This window comes from Ipomoea nil, unplaced genomic scaffold (assembly GCF_001879475.1).
Source record: "Ipomoea nil cultivar Tokyo-kokei standard unplaced genomic scaffold, Asagao_1.1 scaffold0642, whole genome shotgun sequence".
In the NCBI taxonomy this organism is placed as follows: Eukaryota; Viridiplantae; Streptophyta; class Magnoliopsida; order Solanales; family Convolvulaceae; genus Ipomoea; species Ipomoea nil.
The window spans coordinates 2,600,657-2,619,122 of NW_017617070.1; the positions used below are offsets into that span (position 1 = coordinate 2,600,657).

The following is an 18,466-nucleotide window of genomic DNA, read 5'->3' on the forward strand; positions in this document are numbered from 1 at the left end:
TAATAGACATTTTTGACTTTGTACTACTTATTCCCTTTCAATTCCCATGTATACCAAACATTGGAATTGAAATTCCCAGTAATTCTATTCCTGTCAACCAAACACTGGAATTTAAATTCCCACTTTATTCTCAGTAATTCAACTCCCATAGAATTACAATTTCTTTCCCACATAATTCCCCACTTCCAACCAAACGTCCGGTTAAAGAGAATGTAAAAGAATTACATTTTTTAATAAAAAAAGTATTACACTTTCTCGTATAAGTAATTTTGACACATATTTATTACTTAAAAAATATAATACGTATAAGGAAAAATATAATATTTTTATATTAAAATATAGAAATATTACATTTTTTCTTTGGAAAGCATTATACTTTCTCATATAAGGATCTTGTGGCCCAATAATACTAGGTGCGAAGACTAAGGCCCTGTTTGGTAAAAAGTTGGCCTATAGGCCAATTTTGGCTTATTTGACCACTATTAATTATTTGATTTAGTTAAAATATCAATAGAAATATTTGGTTAATTAACTTTTTGCAACTCCAAAAGGCTAAAATTCAAAAAGTTACTCCAAGCAACTTTTTCAATTAGCTTTTTGAGAAAAGAAATTATACCAAACAGCTATCAGCTAACAACTAATTTACCAAACACTTTTCTACAATCATCTAATGTTATCAACTATTTATACCATTTAATTAACACAATCAGCTAACAGCAAACAGCTATCAACTATCAGCTATTTTACCAAACAGAGCCAAAGTCACGGTAGAAACGTAGTAGTTTGTATATTTAGGTATTCCTTTTCCTTAGTAACAAAATATATATATATAAATTCTTAATTATTATTAAATTTTTATCTAAATCCAACTTGCCTAACACGAGTTTTTGGCGTAAAAGATGTGGATGAGTGCACGTTGCCAAGTTGCCATACAGGTAATTGTCCAGTCAAATTGTTTATTTTCCTCTTTTCTCAGTCTCTTACTCCACTTCAGAAACTATTTCCTAATTTCATTTCTGGAACTTAGGGTTTTTATTACTCCGTAACAATTGTGTAAATACCTTTCGTGATCTTAATTGTTGTTTCAAAGTTATGATATTGCCGAAAGAAGTGTGTAGATGTTCTTAACCCCAATTTCATTAATCGCATTAACTTTCCGGTGAAATTTTAGTGATCATGGGAGCTTCAGGTTCGGAAGGCTTCGGGAGCATTTATCCTACCCCGATTGCAACAATGTTTCCGGCAGTGGGTATGTCTTCGTTTTGTTATTTTAAATACTAGCCCTCATTCTCGAATTTTTTATTTAGGTATTTGTTTATGTTTTGAAGAAATTTCACTGCAATGTTAATTGGGATTTTTTTTTTTTTTTTTTTTTTTTGAGTTCATTAATTCTGTTTGTTTGGGGCAGAACTTTTGAATCCGTAAAACAAATGAAAATCATTAGGAAGTAATCTTTGTTCAAATGTTAATGGCGATTGCTTATTATTGTTATTATTAAAAAGAAAAAAAAGAAAAAAAAGAAAAAAACTTGCCTCTTCTGGTATTTGTGTATCTGCAGTTCTTTAAACTTTCTGAAACAGTTGAGTCAATGATTGTATGTTTTTTAGTGTGATCCTCTCTGTCTTCTACTTAATTAGATGTCGTTTCTTTTTCTGATTTTGCTACTAATCACTATGTATTAACACATGGGGGATGAATGATGGTTTCACATTGAATCTGATAGTGGTTGCTTTAGTCTGCTACATTTGTTTGGTAAAAACTTGGATAGTGCAATACAGTTGAAGAGTGAATGCTTTCTCAAATAGAGTGTAAATTTTTATTTTACTCCCAAATCTCATTAGACATTTATTATTTCATTTTTGAAACAGATTCTTTTCCCAAGGGAAGGAAAAGGATGAGAACCAGTGAAGTTCCGGTTAACAAAATATCTTCTTTATGCTGGCGCGAGGAATTTGAAGAGAGACTCCTAAAACGCTCTTCAGGAATTTTGGACTATTCTGATCCCTATTCTATGTCCAATTTATGGGAAAGTTTGGAATGTGGAAAGTATGGGAGTGCGACAAAAGAAATTGAGGAGCTTATGGCTCAAAGCAGGCGTTACATACATTCATGCTATGCTAGGGATCCTACACTTCCCTATAAATTTTTAGAGTTGGAAAATAATCACACCGCAGAGAATAAGGGAGACCAAATTGCTACTAGTGTAATTGATTTGGAGGATGAGCGTGTTGTGAGAAGTGTTCCAGTTGCTCGCTTTGTTCCTCCTGCACAGCTTGTCCCTTCAGCCGGCCCTCTTGTTATCCTTGATTCAGATGATGAAGACAACAAAAAGCCCAATTGTACATTCCAGGGAATCCCCACCATTAATACTGTCGGAGGCTCCTATATGAAAGAGCATTTGGTAAGTATATTCAATATATGTTAATCTATGCAAGACTTCTTGTAGCGGATAACAGAACAAAGCTGTAACCCCTTTTAATCGTTTGTATTTTATTTTTGGCAAGAATATAAGCATATGAGAATAGTGGCTCATTAAGATATGTGATTGCATTCCCCAAACTAAACTTTCACTTTTAAAAGTAGCAGCTACCAATGTGGAGTGTGGATCTAAAGCTTAATCAGTAATGCTTCTCAAAATACAAGTAACCTCTAACTTGACATGATATTTGGTTCCATTCTTAAGGAGGAAATCAAGCTACTTTTTATAGTTAACTTGCATTATGTAATTTACTTATTTACATGGAAGCTCTAATTGATGCATCATGCATGTATTTCCACTTCACGTTTACGGTATACATGCTCCATCTTTGACTTAACATTGTTGTGTTGAGATATTTTCTTTTCCATGGGATATACTGTAATGCAAAAATATTTCTGCCATTCATTCTTAAAGACAAGTCAAAAGTTCAGATTTAGAGTGCAAAGGCTCTTGCATCAATTTTATTTATTTTGGATTATCCAATATAATGGATTTTTCCGTATGATGTGAATACATGTGTATGTTCTCTTCTTATGTGTTTGCTATAATTACCTGATGTAGGTGCAGGATTCACCTGGAACCAAATCACCTAGAGGAAGTGCAAATCTTGCTTTGGAAACTGAAAAAATTAAAGACAAAGGTGTGTATGTTGGTGTGGAGGATGATTCAGAAACAGAAGATGGAAATGATGCTAATTTTGATGGCTTGGATGATATATGGAATGAGATGTCATTTGCTATAGAATGCTCGAAGGTACATTTGTTTGATTCTTTACTCAACTACACCTGAAAGTCTTCTTTTTTTTTTTTTTTTCTTTTTCCCCTATAATCTGCATTTATTATCTTTTGAGTAGTTCTTGATTTGAGATTTTTAGGCACAGTACTTCAATATAATTGTATATCACATGCATTTCTCATGATGACCTTTTCATTTCTCTATCTTGTATTTTTGTGTCTTACTTTACATTCCCTTTTGTGTGTTTGTGTTGCATGCTAGAATAAACTTATACACTGGTTTATTCCTGTGCTGTTAGATTGAAGTTTCCTAATGTCAAATAGGATGTTACTGCGGATGCTTCTTCTAACAAGGACAAAGCTGAAGATGAAGATGAAGAGTGTGAGCATTCTTTCATCTTGAAAGAAGATATTGGCTCTGTATGTCGCATTTGTGGAGTTATAAACAAAAGCATTGAAAACATCATCGACTACCAGTATTCAAAGGTGTGGTCTTATCTAATCCATCTATCCTTTCATTTTGGGCCTTTTTCCATATATTTTGCTGCGATAATACCCAAAATGTTTCATCGATATGCCATAATTCTCAAATTGGCACTCGACTATCAATTCACCCAAAATGGTCCAACGACTATGTAAAATTTACTCAATTTAATCATTTGGTGTAAGTAATGGAGGATTAAATTTTATAGATTTGTTTCCCTTTTAGAACTTAGATTTCTTTAATTGAAGTGCTTTTTGTCTTCATTTAGAGTGCAAAGAATGCAAGAACATATCGATACGAAGGTCGAACAACCAAGGATTCAGGGCCAAGTGAAACTTCGTTTGAGCCCAACAAATCGTCGCATGAATTTGAAATAGCTGAAATTTCTGCTCATCCAAGGCACAAAAAGCAGATGAAACCCCACCAAGTTGAGGGATTCAATTTTTTGCTAAACAACTTGGTGACGGATAACCCAGGGGGTTGTATAATGGCCCATGCTCCTGGATCAGGGAAGACCTTTATGATCATAAGCTTCCTTCAAAGTTTCATGGCTAAGTATCCATTTGCTAGGCCTTTGGTTGTGCTACCAAGAGGAATCCTGGCCACATGGAAGAAAGAATTTCTTAGGTGGCAAGTGGAAGATATTCCTCTTTATGATTTTTACTCTGTAAAAGCAGATAATCGAGCCCAACAATTTGAAGTTCTAAAGCAATGGGCTGGGGAAAGGAGTATTCTGTTTCTAGGCTACAAACAGTTCTCAGTAATAGTGTGTGACAATGAAGCAAGTAGAGCTGCTGTTGCTTGCCAGGAGATTTTGTTGACGGTTCCATCAATTCTCATTTTGGATGAGGGTCATACCCCAAGGAACCAGGATACTGATGTTTTGACTTCATTGGAAAAGGTGCAGACACCTCGTAAGGTTGTGCTGTCTGGCACTCTTTACCAAAATCATGTTAAAGAGGTGTTTAATATTTTGAACCTTGTTCGTCCAAAGTTTCTGAAGTTGGAAGATTCTAAAGCAATCAAGAGACGGATATTGAGCAGAGCAGCAATTTCAAGCAAAAGGAACCTAATAAAGAAAGGTTCAGATAATGAATTCTTCGAGTTAGTGGAGCACACACTCCTGAAAGATGAGAATGTAACAAGGAAGGCTACAGTTATACAAGATCTGAGGGAGATGACAAGGAAAGTTCTTCACTATTACAAGGGAGACTTTCTGGAAGAACTTCCAGGACTCGTGGATTTCACAGTCATCCTAAAGCTTCATCCGAAACAGAAAGTTGAAGTTGCTGGGTTAAAGAACCTGCGAAGAAAATTCAAAATAAGTGCTGAAGGAAGTGCATTATATGTGCACCCCCAGTTGAAGAGTCTCTCAAAACACTCCGTTAAAGAAAGGATTGATGAAGAAAAAATTGATATGATTATAGATAATTTGGAGGTACGAGAGGGAGTGAAAGCTAAGTTCTTTCTAAATCTTCTGGCATTGTGCGAATCACACAAGGAAAAACTCCTTGTATTTAGTCAGTACCTATTGCCTTTGAAGTTCCTGGAGAGATTGACCATAAAGTTTAAGGGTTATTGTATTGGAAAGGAAATTTTCATGATTACCGGAGATTCGGATAATGAAGTGAGGGAAGCTTCAATGGAGCGGTTCAACACATCAGCAGATGCACGTGTTTTCTTCGGTTCCATCAAAGCCTGTGGTGAGGGAATATCACTTGTGGGGGCATCCCGTATTATCATATTGGATGTACACTTGAACCCTTCGGTAACTCGCCAAGCAATAGGACGTGCATTCCGGCCTGGTCAGGAGAAGAAAGTATACACCTACAGATTGGTGGCGTCTAGTACACCAGAAGAGGAAGACCATACAACCTGTTTCAGAAAGGAATCTATATCAAAGATGTGGTTCGAGTGGAATCAATATTTTGGTCTTGAGGATTATGAAATGGAGAAGATGGATCCGAAACAATGTGGTGATGAATTTCTGGAAACATCAAGGTTTTCTGATGACATCATTGCTCTTTACAAGAGGTAAGTGATAATGAATTCTGGTTGACTCACTACGATTTTTTGACATTCTATTGACTCGCTATTTGTTTCTATTACCAGGTAAAACCTAACAAACCAGTAATGTTGACTGTGGCTTTATCCTCCTAGGAAGAAACTCGACTCAGTAATGTTGGTTCAAGGCTTGGAGTTGAAAGTAGGGTTGGGGCGATGTGTATTATATGCACTCACTTTACTGATCTTAGGTTGGTTGTAGTTTGATTATCTTAACATTTGTGATCTATGTAGAAGACTGGATCCTAGGTTCATCAGTTCATGTATCTGGATTTTAGTGATCTTTTTTTTCTTGACCCCAAACTACCCTTGCTTCAATTCTACTTTTCTTTAATGCTGCTGTACTTTGAGATTACCCAAAGTGATTAGGTATGCTATATCTATGCATTTAAGTATGATTTTTTTCCAGGTAATTACAAGTTTTGATATGGCAAAAGTGCCAAATTGAACTCACTCTTGTTCATAATGTTATAGTTCTTTGACCTCAGGAGTTTCTGGAGCTTTTGTTATGCCAATCTGTAATCTGTATTCGAAGGGAATAGGGTGAAATTCTATTTCTTGTGTTAAAAATTCAACCAATTATTATTGTGTGGACCATGGTCCATACAAGTTGTGTGAACCATGTTTTATATATAATAAAATAACGTACATACAGTACAAAAATAATGTACATTTAATACATTAAAAATGTATATTGTATTCAGAGAATGTACATTATTTGAGTACTAAAAGTATATTATTTTGTATAATGTACATTCAGTACATGAAAATGTACATTTAGTATATTAAAAATGTACTTTTTGTTATGATCCACATAACACTGTGTGGACCATAATTTGCCATATTGTACCAAATAGGCTTATTCTACAGAATGACATCTCATTCTCAGTATATTTCCCGAACCAAACCAAACGTCACATTAATGTAACATAATTATTTCGTCGTTGGAATACAATTGTGAATTTGAGTACTTTTAAAAGAAAAAAAAAAAAAATTAATGCTGCAACTATATTACCCCTTGTCTAATAGTTCATCTATTGAATCAAAATCAGACTACAAGCAGATGACAACTTTAGCAAAAAGCTCTCTGGTTGACCAAACATATCTTTTTCCCTCACAATTGAAGCTATCAGCATACCGTAAAAGTATACACTAAGCTACTCAATACAATTCTTTTCATTTTTCCATGTCTTTGAAGAATATGCTGATAGTTATAACCAAAAAGGCAATTACAATATGGAAAAGATGAGTGAACTATCATAAAATACAATATCAAATGAGTTGTCTCAGTCCTCCTTGTTACGAGCTAGTCTTGCACGGTGTCTAAGCTCGGCCTTTTTCCACCTAACGATCAAGTAGCACATGGAAAATAGCGTATTCACCTGCGAAGAGAAGACACAGATTAATGGGTATGACGGAATGAGATGAAGAATAAAGCAGAAGAACGAACGAACGATCGGTCAAGAGAGAATGCAGTGACAGATAATAGTTACCAAGATTATGATTGAAATGACCAAAAGAGGTCCAGACCAGAGCACTGAAAGAAAGAGGCCATGTGCGTCAAAATAATTCTGCCGTGCAAAGCTTTTCCAATTGGCAGCCAATATTTTGTTAAGATTCTCTGCAAAGTAAACTCCTCCTACTGCATAACATCCCTGTTTTAGTGATTTTCCAGGAAAAAAAAATGTGCAGAGGAAGTGATGCATAACACTATATATAATTATATATACAAGTAAATGAAGTTCTTGGACCAACACCTTAGAGCATCCACAATAAGGGGAGAATTGGGGGATAATGTAAGATGCTTTCTCTTGGGTGGGGTTAATAATTAGTGTGGGGAAGAAAGAATGAAGGGAAGAATTGGCCTGCAAGGGGTGGGAAGAATGGGAAAAAAGAAAAAAGAAGGGACCACAAGCTGTGCGCGTCAGGCGCGCCGTGACATACTTTTTTTTTTTTGGTTTTGGTTTTTTTTTTTCCTGCCCCCTCCCACATTCTCTTTCCTAATCACTCTTGCATTCTCCCCACATTCTTCCCAACTGATAATGATGCTCTTAGGAGATACAGATAATAAAAAGACAAGTACCTTCAATACCTAGGTATGCACATTTTACCATTAACAATATGATGATTTGATTTTGGATTAGGACTAGTTTATTTGTCATGTACTTCTAATTCTTTTTCCACACAGAGATAAAGGCTACTGCAACTCGAAAAAAAAAAAAAAAAAAAACACACACACACACACACACACACAAATAACTCCAATCAACTACTTATTCAAATCCAACCACTTAATTCAAAATTGTAGCTAAATCAAGAAAAAAGTTTCAATTTTGTAGAGATAAGGCTGCACCAACTAGGCATGGAGAGTAATACCATTCAACTAAAACTAAGTAAATAATTGAACAATACAGCACATAACATACAATTATTACAAGTTTAAAGCCCTATAGACAAATTCAATAAAATTGTGTTCTCGGATCATTTTGGGCAAACGAGGTATAAATTTGTCCTTAAGTCTCTTACTGGCTTGTGAAATTTACTCTCTAACGTTGCTCTCACTGAGCACTCTCAATCCAAAAAAGAATACTGGCTCTACAATTGAAACCAATATAAATTGCACTATAACTATAAACTATCTAAGCATGCAGAAGAACTGATGCTGCATATTACCTACCATTCAATGCTAGTAAAACTGGTAAAAGGACATTAAGTACATGATAATATCCCTTCCCCATATGGCTGCTCTTGCCCTTCAGAATGATATCATGTACAGAACATTTCCTCCTTGTTACTTGATACAATTCAGTTACCCTGAATGTTTTACCAATCGAACCATTTCTATTTTAAATCAAATGCAGTTTAAAAAGAATTTACTAAGTGTTAAGGGGCCAAAAATCTCAGGTATCCGTCTATAAGAAACATTAACCATGGGCAATTTGGCACCATAAAGCCTAATCATATAAAAATTCAAATTTGTAACTTCAAACTAAAATTTTAGGAATTGAAGGTGAAATTCTTTAAAAGAGAGCCAACTTACATGCAAGAAGGAATAAGAACATCTGAGAATTGATGTTCTTTCTCAAGAAGACTGCTAGTAGCAGCAATACAACATGGAAGGAAATTAACCCTACCAACCAAGGTTCCTGTGCATGAAAGTGTAAAAAAAAAATCATAAGGATAAGAAAGAGAGAAAGAGAGAGAGAAAAGGTGAAAGATGCAAAGTTAACTTCTTAACATGTCAAAAATTTTAAACACAAACAAAAATAAGATAATTAAAAGAACAGCTCTAGGACAAGAAATGCTAGTGCAGGTTTGTAACATAAATCTTTCAGGTCATACAAAAATCAAAATGCAATTCAAAGGAAAAAATAAATCACCCACAAATCAGATAAAATAACATTGGCTCTTCTTTAATGTCAGGAACTTCTAGCATTTCTCAACTTTGTAAAACAACTCCAAGTCTATCTACTACTACTAGTTAGTTACAGAACAAAGATCCACTTCAACTTTTTCCTCCAAATAGGATACAAACCAGCAAACAAGAAATTCTGAAAAGGACAAACAGAGGTTGTTTATAAGAGCAATTGTCACACTTGACCACATGATCTTTAAGGGGAATATGAAAATTGGAGTAAACTGATCTCAAATGTTAGATTAAGACTAATTATTTATATTACCCAAACTGAAACTTCTAAATAGGTCTCCTAGCAACAAGAATTAACATAATAGCTAAAATGTGACAGAGTTCGAATGGAGAAGTGCTAGCAGTTAAGTATTCAAACTAAAGATCAGATGCCTGCGCAAATACATCAGAATACAACTGCATTTTGGTTAAGAAAATGGAATTAAAAAAAATACAAGTTGAAGTAGCAATACCGTCCAGTCAATGGCGTGGAAAAAGCCGATGAAATTGTCGTAGGCGGGTTTGAGTCCGGAGCGAAGCTCGGCAGACATTTTCTCAACGAGATCCGCCATTTGGTCCATGTGGGCATTGAGGGCAGAGGTTAGCTCATCCATGGCGTTTTCTTGATCTGATTCAAGTATGAGAGGTAAAGGGTTTTTGGTTTTTCCTTCTTTCTGCACTACTTCCAGAAGGAACTACTGCTCTTATATTTTTCGGTTATTTGCGTTTTGGACTTTTGGGCACTTTAAATAAATAAAAGGGACTAGCTCTTTTTTTAAAAAAAAAAAAATAAATAAAAGGGAAAAGGGGACTCTTGAACTTCAGCAATTATATTGTGGACGGGGTCCATAAAAGGCGTCGTTTCTTTAATTGAGTAAAGAAACGGCAGCCGTTACAGCTTAACGAAGAGTATATTTTTGGTCTGTTTATTATCAAATGAAACTACAGTGTATCTAAACTGACACTGCATCACGTATTATACTTATATTATCGAATAAAACTGCAATTGAATTAAAATGAAATTGTAGTTGTGTTGAAATGAAACTGCAGTGTATACAAAATAAAACTGAATGACAATTTCACATATTTGAGTGTATATTGCCCAGCGAAACTGTAGTTATATCAAAATGATACTGTAGTTGTTTTGAAATGAAATTGTAGTGTATATATAAAATGAAACTGAATAACATTTCACATATTTGAGTGCATATTGTGCAATGAAAGTGTAGTTATATCGAAATGATAATGTAGTTGTATTGTAATGAAACTATAGTGTATATAAAATAAAACTGAATAGCAGTTTCACATATTTGAGCGTATAATATCGAATGAAACTGTAGTTGTATTGAAATGAAACTGCAATGTATACAAAATGAAACTGAATATGTAATACAATCAAAGTTACTTTTTGCGGACGGCGCGGAACAAGTGCCGTTTCTTTTCATTAAAAGAAAAGACACCATTTTGATGCCTGGACAACAATACATTGTGGACCGTGGTTCACAGTATAATTTGCCCTTGAACTTTACTCAAAAGTGTAATTAGACTCTTGAACTTTAAAAAGGTGTAGTTAAATACTGAGACTTGTATCTTCCAAAAAAAAAAAAAAACACTCAAATTTGTCAAAATGAGTCAAATAAGTCTAATTTATTGATAACCACCATATTACCGATAAAATTATGGACGTTGACCGCCGCTAACCACTGTTCACCATCGTTAAAAAAATGCAATTTCCGGTGACCTTTTTACTAGAGAAGACGACCGAACTCGTCTTCTCCAATTGAGAAGACGACCTGATAAGATGACCAGTCGGTTGTCTTCTCTAGTTGAGATGGCCACCTGTTTTTTAAAATTTTTTAAAATTTGTTTTATTTTTATGGTCGTCGGAATTTTTATTCGCCGAAATGTCACTGGAATCTTAAATGACCGGTTATTCACTGTGAATAACCAGCTACTGGGTTTAGACGCACCAAAATGACAAATTCAAGTGTTTGATTGCACTTTTTTTTTTTTATAAAGTTTAAGGGCCTAATTGTACTTTTGAGTAAAGTTCAATAGTTATGAAGTTATGGATGTGTAATTATGTATGCAATTCTGAATGTATAGTTATGAAGTTATGGATGTGTTGTTATGCATGCGATTCTGAATGTATAGTATTGAAGTTATAGATGTGTAGTTATGCAATTCTGGATTTATAGTTATGAAGTTATGGATGTGTAATTATGCAATTCTGGATTTATAGTTATGAAGTTATGGATGTATAGTTATGCAATTCTGAATGTATAGTTATGAAGTTATGGATGCGTAGTTATGCAATTATGGATTTTTAGTTATGAAGTTATGGATGTGTAGTTATGCAATTCTGGATGTATAATTATGAAGTTATGGATGTGTAGTTATGCAATTCTGAGTTTCTTTTATTTTTTTTAAGTTGAACGTCAAAATGACGTTGTTTTTGCAACCGTGTGCACCATACACAATATAACGCTCCTAAGTTGAAAAAGTAGTTATGAACAAATACTACATTGTAATAGAGTCAGTTTTTCTTTAAAACTTTTTTTTTTTTGTTACCTTAGTAACAATATGTTCTTGTAATTGTAATCCTTGTTCATTCATTATATATCCTAAATACTCAGTCTCTTTATTAAATATTTTAGATTTTTTCTCACATAATAATATACCATGTTTTCTAACTGTTCCTATAAATATATATAAACTTTTAATATGTTGCTCCAAATTATCACTGAATATCAATATATCATCTACATAAACTATGCAAAATTCATTTAAATCTATGAAAACTTTATCCATTCTACGTTGATATTGTTGTAGTGAGTTCTTCAATCCAAAATCTATGAGCGGGGTCATGTTTATAAATATTACAAAATTCTATTTATTTTTAATCGTTAGATCAACTATATAATGATTTAAATCTATCCACAGGTTCTCATTTGGGAGTTGGGACATAGTTCTCACCTTATCTCTCTTTCTCTCTCATACATACATTAAATAACTATATAAAATAAAATTTTTGTTAATTCGGTTGGTTAACTGAATAAACTAAAATAAAATTGATTAATAATATTTTAATTTGGTTTAAGGTTTCACCAAAATTAAAATGGGTTAATTCAAAAGTGACTAATTTAACTTTTGACTAATCAAATTAATCAAATGAACACTCCTATTAAAAACATTTGGAATTAGAAAATGTTAAAGGTGTTCTAAAAATGTAAAATTCCTACTATATATCCTAATTTTATTAAAATAAAAATAAATAAAAAGTAAAAAACTATGATTTAGTTTTTTTAATCAATTAAAATATATTGCATCAACAATTTAACAAAAAAGTTTTATTTTTATAAATAGTACGTAGATGTGTGAGTAGTCAGAATTTAGATGATAAAATTGAAGGCGGGTCTATCCAAAGTCCAAACCCGCCCGACTATATCTCTGAGACACTGACAAGTTTGAGATAAAAAGGAAGAACTGAAGAAGAAGCATGGCTGCCAGAATACTTCTTCTCTCCTCTCCTCCCCTCCCTACATCTTCCAATCATTCTTTCCCCATCTTAAAGTACTCCCTCTCTCTCTATGGAGCGCATATATACATGCATATATACACTCCTCTACACATATAGTCTGATGTTTTATTGTTTTTCTTCCAGAAACCAGAGCTCACTGGCCACGCCAAAGAAAAGAAAATGGGAGAAAATCATGGCGTTTTCGACCAATGGCAGAGAACCCACTCAGCACAATGGGGTTTCAAGAAGGGATTTGGTGTTCACTGGCTTATCTTCACTTTCACTGGTTTTCCCATCTTTAAGTAAGCCAGCAAATTTAATAATTCTTCTGTCATCGTTTCCATTTTCTCACTGCTGTGCTTTTGCTGAGCGTAATTTTATTCCTTTATTTAAGTAGTATGTACACACTGATCTGTTTTGCATTTTCAATGTTCAAGAATGGACTCCTTTTTGTTTAAATTTTTAAAATGTTAAGCATTTTTAGTGCAGTTCTGTGCTTTCTGATTGGTTAACAAGGTCTGGATTGAAAGGTAGGAATGTTTAAGAAATAGTGAGAAAGGAATGGATGTTGAAGTTTGAAATTGATAGGCCAAAGAAGTTGAATTTTGATTAGACTAAGAAAAGATCCTAAATTGACAAAATGATATTTACAATGAGAGGTTTAGCATACAAGAGGGTTAGGGTTTGTTTGGTTCGAACATGGGAATCGGAATGGGAATCAAATACTTGGTAATTGGAATGGGTTTTGGTGAAAGTATTTTGAATTGTTTGGTAGTAGGGTGGAATTGGAATGATTACCAATATTGATGTTTGGTTATGCATGATCCTATAATCGGAATAAAAGTTTTAAAAATACAAAAACAACAAATCAAGACAATTGATTTTAAGAGTGGCGATGGAGTGAGTAGGCAATGCAGTGAGGAAGTCGATTAAGTGAGGAGAGATGAGTCATGAGTGAGGAGGCAACGAAATGAGGAGGCAATGAAATGAGGAGGGATAAGGTTGAATTAATGGAATGATACTTGATCTAAATTAGGTAACGGGTTTTGTAATTATAGGGGTAATCAAATCCTATATTTATGTTTTAAAAAGTTATCTAACAAACAATGTGTATGCCTTTTGTTCCCATTCCTTGTGTCTGACCTCATGAACCAAACACACCTTTTGATTATTCCCTTTTTTCCCGTACAAGACATAATAGTGCTTTTCAAGGCTAAATTTGGCTGCAAAATCCTTAGAGAGTTTGCCTAATGGTCTGGGTTATGTTTCCTTTTTCTTTCCTCACTTTGGAGTTGGATTTCATAGGTTTTACTACACTGTTATATCTCCTTTCTTTCCCCAAGTTTAGCAACTCTAGCTAAACGCACGTGAACAAGTCAAAATGAATCATTGAATAGAAAAGTTCCATTCTTTCAATGAATTGTGGGAAGTTTACACTAGTATAATTAGGCGCTTTTCTTCTGAGCTTCTTTAGCTATAGAAGTGACGTGTAGTTTTCTGAATGGTGTTTAACATAAAATACATGAAAGCGTATACAATTGAACAGGGATTCTCCAAATTCCAAAATTCAACTATTGATTAGCATGATAGGTCTGTTTTCTTTTTTATCATCATCTTCAGAATGCATTACAGTGCTATATTCGTATTGCACATAGGTAAGTCATAAGTGTAGGATATTATCATGAATATAATATTGAACTAGAACACCATATTCAGAGAGATCATCTTGAATTAGATATTGTTAGTTTTTCTTAGAGACAATGCTCTAAATACTTGCAGGCTCAAGTGCTGAAGAAGATGTGAAAATGGCCTCATTTGTTGATAATACTAATTCTTATTCCTATATATACCCCACAGAGCTTCCTTCCAAAGGATTTGTCTTCAAATGGTAAGCACTATTGAATTAAGCTGATATAATATTTTTTTTTGGTCAGACCACAGGCCCTAACTGTAGGAGGCACCTTTAAGCCCTTACCATACTCAGACTAGTCCCCATTCGCACCGGGCCGGCCCAATTAAGGGGCAAAGTGCTGGCCAGATTGGTTTTTTCCATACGAGAGGGGGTTCGAACTCCCGACCTCTCTTAAGGGACAAGAGTGCACGGCCACTCATGCCAACCAAACTGGTTTAAGCTAAAGAAAGTTCAGCTTTTTTACAATTCTGATTCTTGTCATCTTGTCAGCTAACCTATTACCTATATGAATATTACTTTCTGTCATCCTAAAAGTCGAAACAACCTTCATTAAGTCGAAGGAATTTTCATTAAAGCAACTTTCCTATTTGCATAATTTCATATGTGATTTAACCATTGGTATTATTATACTCATTCTTTTCATTTCACTTACTTTGATGCAAATACTATTTTGTTTTATTATCTTGTTGTGTGATGCAAAGGGTCTCGTTTCTTGTATCCTGGATCCTTAAGTTTTAGGAACCTCACTTGTTTCTTCTCTTTGAAGGGTTGAATCCAGAAAACCAGAGCGTTATTCATCGGCTGCACCACTGTCACGTAAGTTCCCCCATATCCTTCATTTTCTCTTGATCGAGAATTTCGACATTGTAACTCTGGGTGAATTTAATATGAGCTAGTCTTCTAGTAATACTTTCTTATATTAGTTGGTATATCATGCAGCTGATGCACGCCTCCGCATTGTGTCTGAAAGAGTTGACATCATTGATAATCTTATTATTTCTGTTACGGTAATTCAAAGTCGAAGAGTATCTTTTTGATCATGTTTTAATTTTTTTAGAAACTTAAACTGAATATTATTATCTGGTTCAGATAGGTCCACTCAATTCACAATTCCTAAAGTCAGAGAAAAGTAGCTGGAGTGCTAAGGATGTCGCTGACTCTGTTTTAGCTGATAAATCTGCTTTGGTAATTTGAACCTTTGTCTCTACTCTCTACATAGATTCATGGCCACTTTTCTGGCCAAAAAATTTATGCTATGTGGTGCGCATCATGCGCATATTTATCTCCTGAAGATCCAGCAATTTCCTATGTTATATTTCCATGTATTTTGGCTTAAAGCTAGATTGCATAAATTCAAGTGTCATAACAACTTCTTTATATTGCTAAAACTGAATAAATCAAGTGCTAACCGTTCTATTACAATGAGGGAGTCTTGAGAACTATCTTTTCTCTTCAAGTAATGTGGATGCTTCATATATATATATATAGACTATGATCAAATGAGTCCATCCTTGATCCTTCCCCATGAGCCTGTGTAGACAGATCTGGTCCATTAAAAAGCTAGAGATCAATGGTCTACAAAATTCAATTAACAACAACTGTGCAACTGTGCACTTCACTAAACAAAAAAAAAAAAAAAAAAAAAAAGAGAGTGAAGATCTAAGTCATTCATAATGCAAAGATCAATGGACATAATTTTACCACACGGACTCATGGGAAGGGGTGGACAAACTTGAACAGTGGCATATATATATATATATATATATATATATATATATATATATATATATATATATATATATATTGAATTTTTTAATACACCATAGCCATGTAAGTTTGTGAGTTAGTTATGCACACTATTTTGTATTTTTGTATTTTAATTGTATACACCGATAGACACTTGGTTTGTCCATAAATTTTTGTTTATGTTTATTGCATAATTTTGTCTTTCCCTGTAAAGAATTTACTTTTCAGAGTTTGGTCGATCTCTCTGACTATATTTTGAAATAATATTTTATGTAACCTTCTGCAGCGGGTAACCTCAACTCAACGGTTGGCTGAAAGTTCACTTCTTGATGCACATTCTTCCAAAGTGAGTTCTTTTTTTTTTGTTTTTTTTTCCTGTTCTTGGAAATGTGCATCAAATTGCTACTTTAGGAGTTTAGCTTAATATTTTAATTGATATCTGCTTATGGGATCCGTCTTCTACCAGATTGATGGTGATGCATATTGGTATTTTGAGTACCTTGTTCGCAAATCACCAACCAAAACGGTGAGTTTCCTTGATTTAAAACAAGATGAGACAAAATGATGAGTAATATCGAATTATTGGTGTACTTAATATTGAATGATTCCAGGCTCTAGAGTCGAATCTTTTCCGCCACTACGTTGCTTCAACAGCTGAACGAGATGGTAAGGCCATAGTTGATACATTTTTCCATAGCATCATTTCGCTTCAATCTGGATGTCTTGATTTAGTCAAGCGTACTTGTTCTCTTATTGGTATAGTATTTAAATAACAGTTGAGGATATGCTTTTTATGATGCATTTCAGGTTACTTGTATACTCTTAGTGCATCAGCACTTGGCAAGCAATGGGACCAAGTAAGTACTTTGTGTTCTCCAAGTCAAGTAGCTTAATAACCTCAACTTCCCAATGAAACTTCCTTTTCTTGTTTTTATATCTTGAATTCAGATTACAAATCCATTCTCAAGTAAATGCGCATTCTCTGTATATTAACAATTAATAGGAACTAGATTAACCAGCTTGGTTGGCGTGAGTGGCCATGCGCTCTCATTTCTTAAAAAAGAGGTCGGGAGTTCAAACCCTCTCTCGTACGGAAAAATCAATATGGCCAGCACTTTGCCCCTTAATTGGGCTGGCTTAGTGCGATCAAGGATTAGTTTGAGTATGGTACGGGCTTAAAAGTGCCTCCTACAGTTAGGGCCTCCTCAGGACACCTCGTGCTCTAACAAAACAAAAACAAAAAAAAACTAGTAGGAACTCGATAGTCAAATTTCTACACTGGACTTTGGCATCCTAAATTTATAAAGTTTCAAATACATCATTTAGGGTTGTGGATATCTCCTTTCCCTAAAACTTGCATTATGCAAGAGACTCGAGTACTAAGATATTCATGACTATTAGTACTTGTTCCTCATGGCTATTAAAAATATTGCAAGAGCTATCATTCTATAAACTGGGGAAATAGAAAATGGAAAGATTTGTTTGCCATCCTGCCCAAATTTGACATGACCGTTTGCTGCAGATGGGACCGTTCTTAGAAAAGAGCGTGGCTTCTTTCCGGCTTCTCCCTCCTACAGAAAACTATGTTCCTCCATACAAGGATCCTTGGAGATTTTGGTGAAGAAGAGATGATCTCTCTCAGTGTTGCTTGGAACAAAATTAAATGTTGATGGCGGAGATGGAGCCAGCAAAGGAAACTACACTTGCCAAATATAATGTAACTTTGGGTCGATCATGCGATTTATGATATATTCCTTTTTCCTTGGCTCCTGCTATTGTATATCCGAGTGATGCACCAGAACGAAAGCAGCAACTCTTGCAATGGTGGAACATCTTGGATGTGAAGACCATTCGGGGAGGTATTTTTTTTCGTCTATCTGGCTCAGATATTTAAATTGAATAGAGTAAGGGTAGTTTGAGGTTTTGATGAATACAGGAGCATCATCACTACGAACACCAACATGGTAGTTTGCAAGTTGCTGCTTTATCTTTTCCCTATCTATGTATTCTTCAATTAAACATTCATTTTGTAAGTCGTAAAAATTTATCATACATAGTTCTAAACTTTTTAAATCGATCAAATTGGATTGAAAATATTGTATGCTCTTCTTACATGAACTCATTTTCGCGGTTAAATTAATAGTTGATTTTTTTTTTTTTCAATAACACTAATATAATTATATAATATTTGACATAACAAGAAAAATTATTAAAACAAGTTTTGAAAATTCTATCAAACTGTGCCATTATTCATTATGAAAAGAGCATCAATTTTAACAACTTACTCCGCATTTATTAAGCACATCAACTGCTTCTTGGAAGAATTCTTATTTTGCTTCT

General features: G+C 34.2%; 3 protein-coding genes across 5 annotated transcripts; 2 read left to right on the top strand and 1 right to left on the bottom strand.

Moving 5' to 3' along the window:
* The first annotated feature begins 885 nt into the window (after positions 1-885).
* Positions 886-6,159, top strand: LOC109174592 (protein CHROMATIN REMODELING 35-like). 2 transcript variants are annotated; one of them, XM_019323829.1, is made up of 8 exons: positions 886-935; positions 1,172-1,249; positions 1,869-2,401; positions 3,041-3,232; positions 3,538-3,699; positions 3,966-5,731; positions 5,810-5,819; positions 5,892-6,159. In XM_019323829.1, exons 2-7 carry the CDS (start codon positions 1,177-1,179, stop codon positions 5,811-5,813), a joined length of 2,730 nt encoding a protein of 909 aa, XP_019179374.1. In that variant the 5' UTR covers positions 886-935; positions 1,172-1,176; the 3' UTR covers positions 5,814-5,819; positions 5,892-6,159. The 2 variants fall into 2 exon arrangements, with proteins under 2 accessions (XP_019179374.1, XP_019179375.1); XM_019323830.1 differs by lacking the exon at positions 886-935 and adding an exon at positions 970-1,053.
* Positions 5,141-9,885, bottom strand: LOC109174594 (transmembrane protein 18). 2 transcript variants are annotated; one of them, XR_002053119.1, is made up of 5 exons: positions 9,641-9,885; positions 8,802-8,907; positions 7,255-7,403; positions 6,995-7,143; positions 5,141-5,154 (listed from the first exon to the last, which is right to left on the bottom strand). XR_002053119.1 is itself a non-coding variant. In XM_019323831.1 (4 exons), exons 1-4 carry the CDS (start codon positions 9,779-9,781, stop codon positions 7,048-7,050), a joined length of 492 nt encoding a protein of 163 aa, XP_019179376.1. In that variant the 5' UTR covers positions 9,782-9,885; the 3' UTR covers positions 6,773-7,047. The 2 variants fall into 2 exon arrangements, 1 of the variants encoding a protein (XP_019179376.1); XM_019323831.1 differs by lacking the exon at positions 5,141-5,154 and having other exon boundaries at positions 6,773-7,143.
* A 2,705-nt stretch (positions 9,886-12,590) lies between these two features.
* LOC109174355 (psbP domain-containing protein 5, chloroplastic) lies at positions 12,591-18,181 on the top strand. Its single transcript, XM_019323597.1, has 11 exons — positions 12,591-12,740; positions 12,832-12,989; positions 14,467-14,575; positions 15,147-15,196; positions 15,320-15,387; positions 15,470-15,565; positions 16,413-16,472; positions 16,593-16,652; positions 16,738-16,792; positions 16,934-16,983; positions 17,649-18,181. The coding sequence occupies exons 1-11, from the start codon at positions 12,667-12,669 to the stop codon at positions 17,745-17,747; spliced, it is 879 nt and encodes a 292-aa protein (XP_019179142.1). The 5' UTR covers positions 12,591-12,666; the 3' UTR covers positions 17,748-18,181.
* Positions 18,182-18,466: the final 285 nt, after the last annotated feature.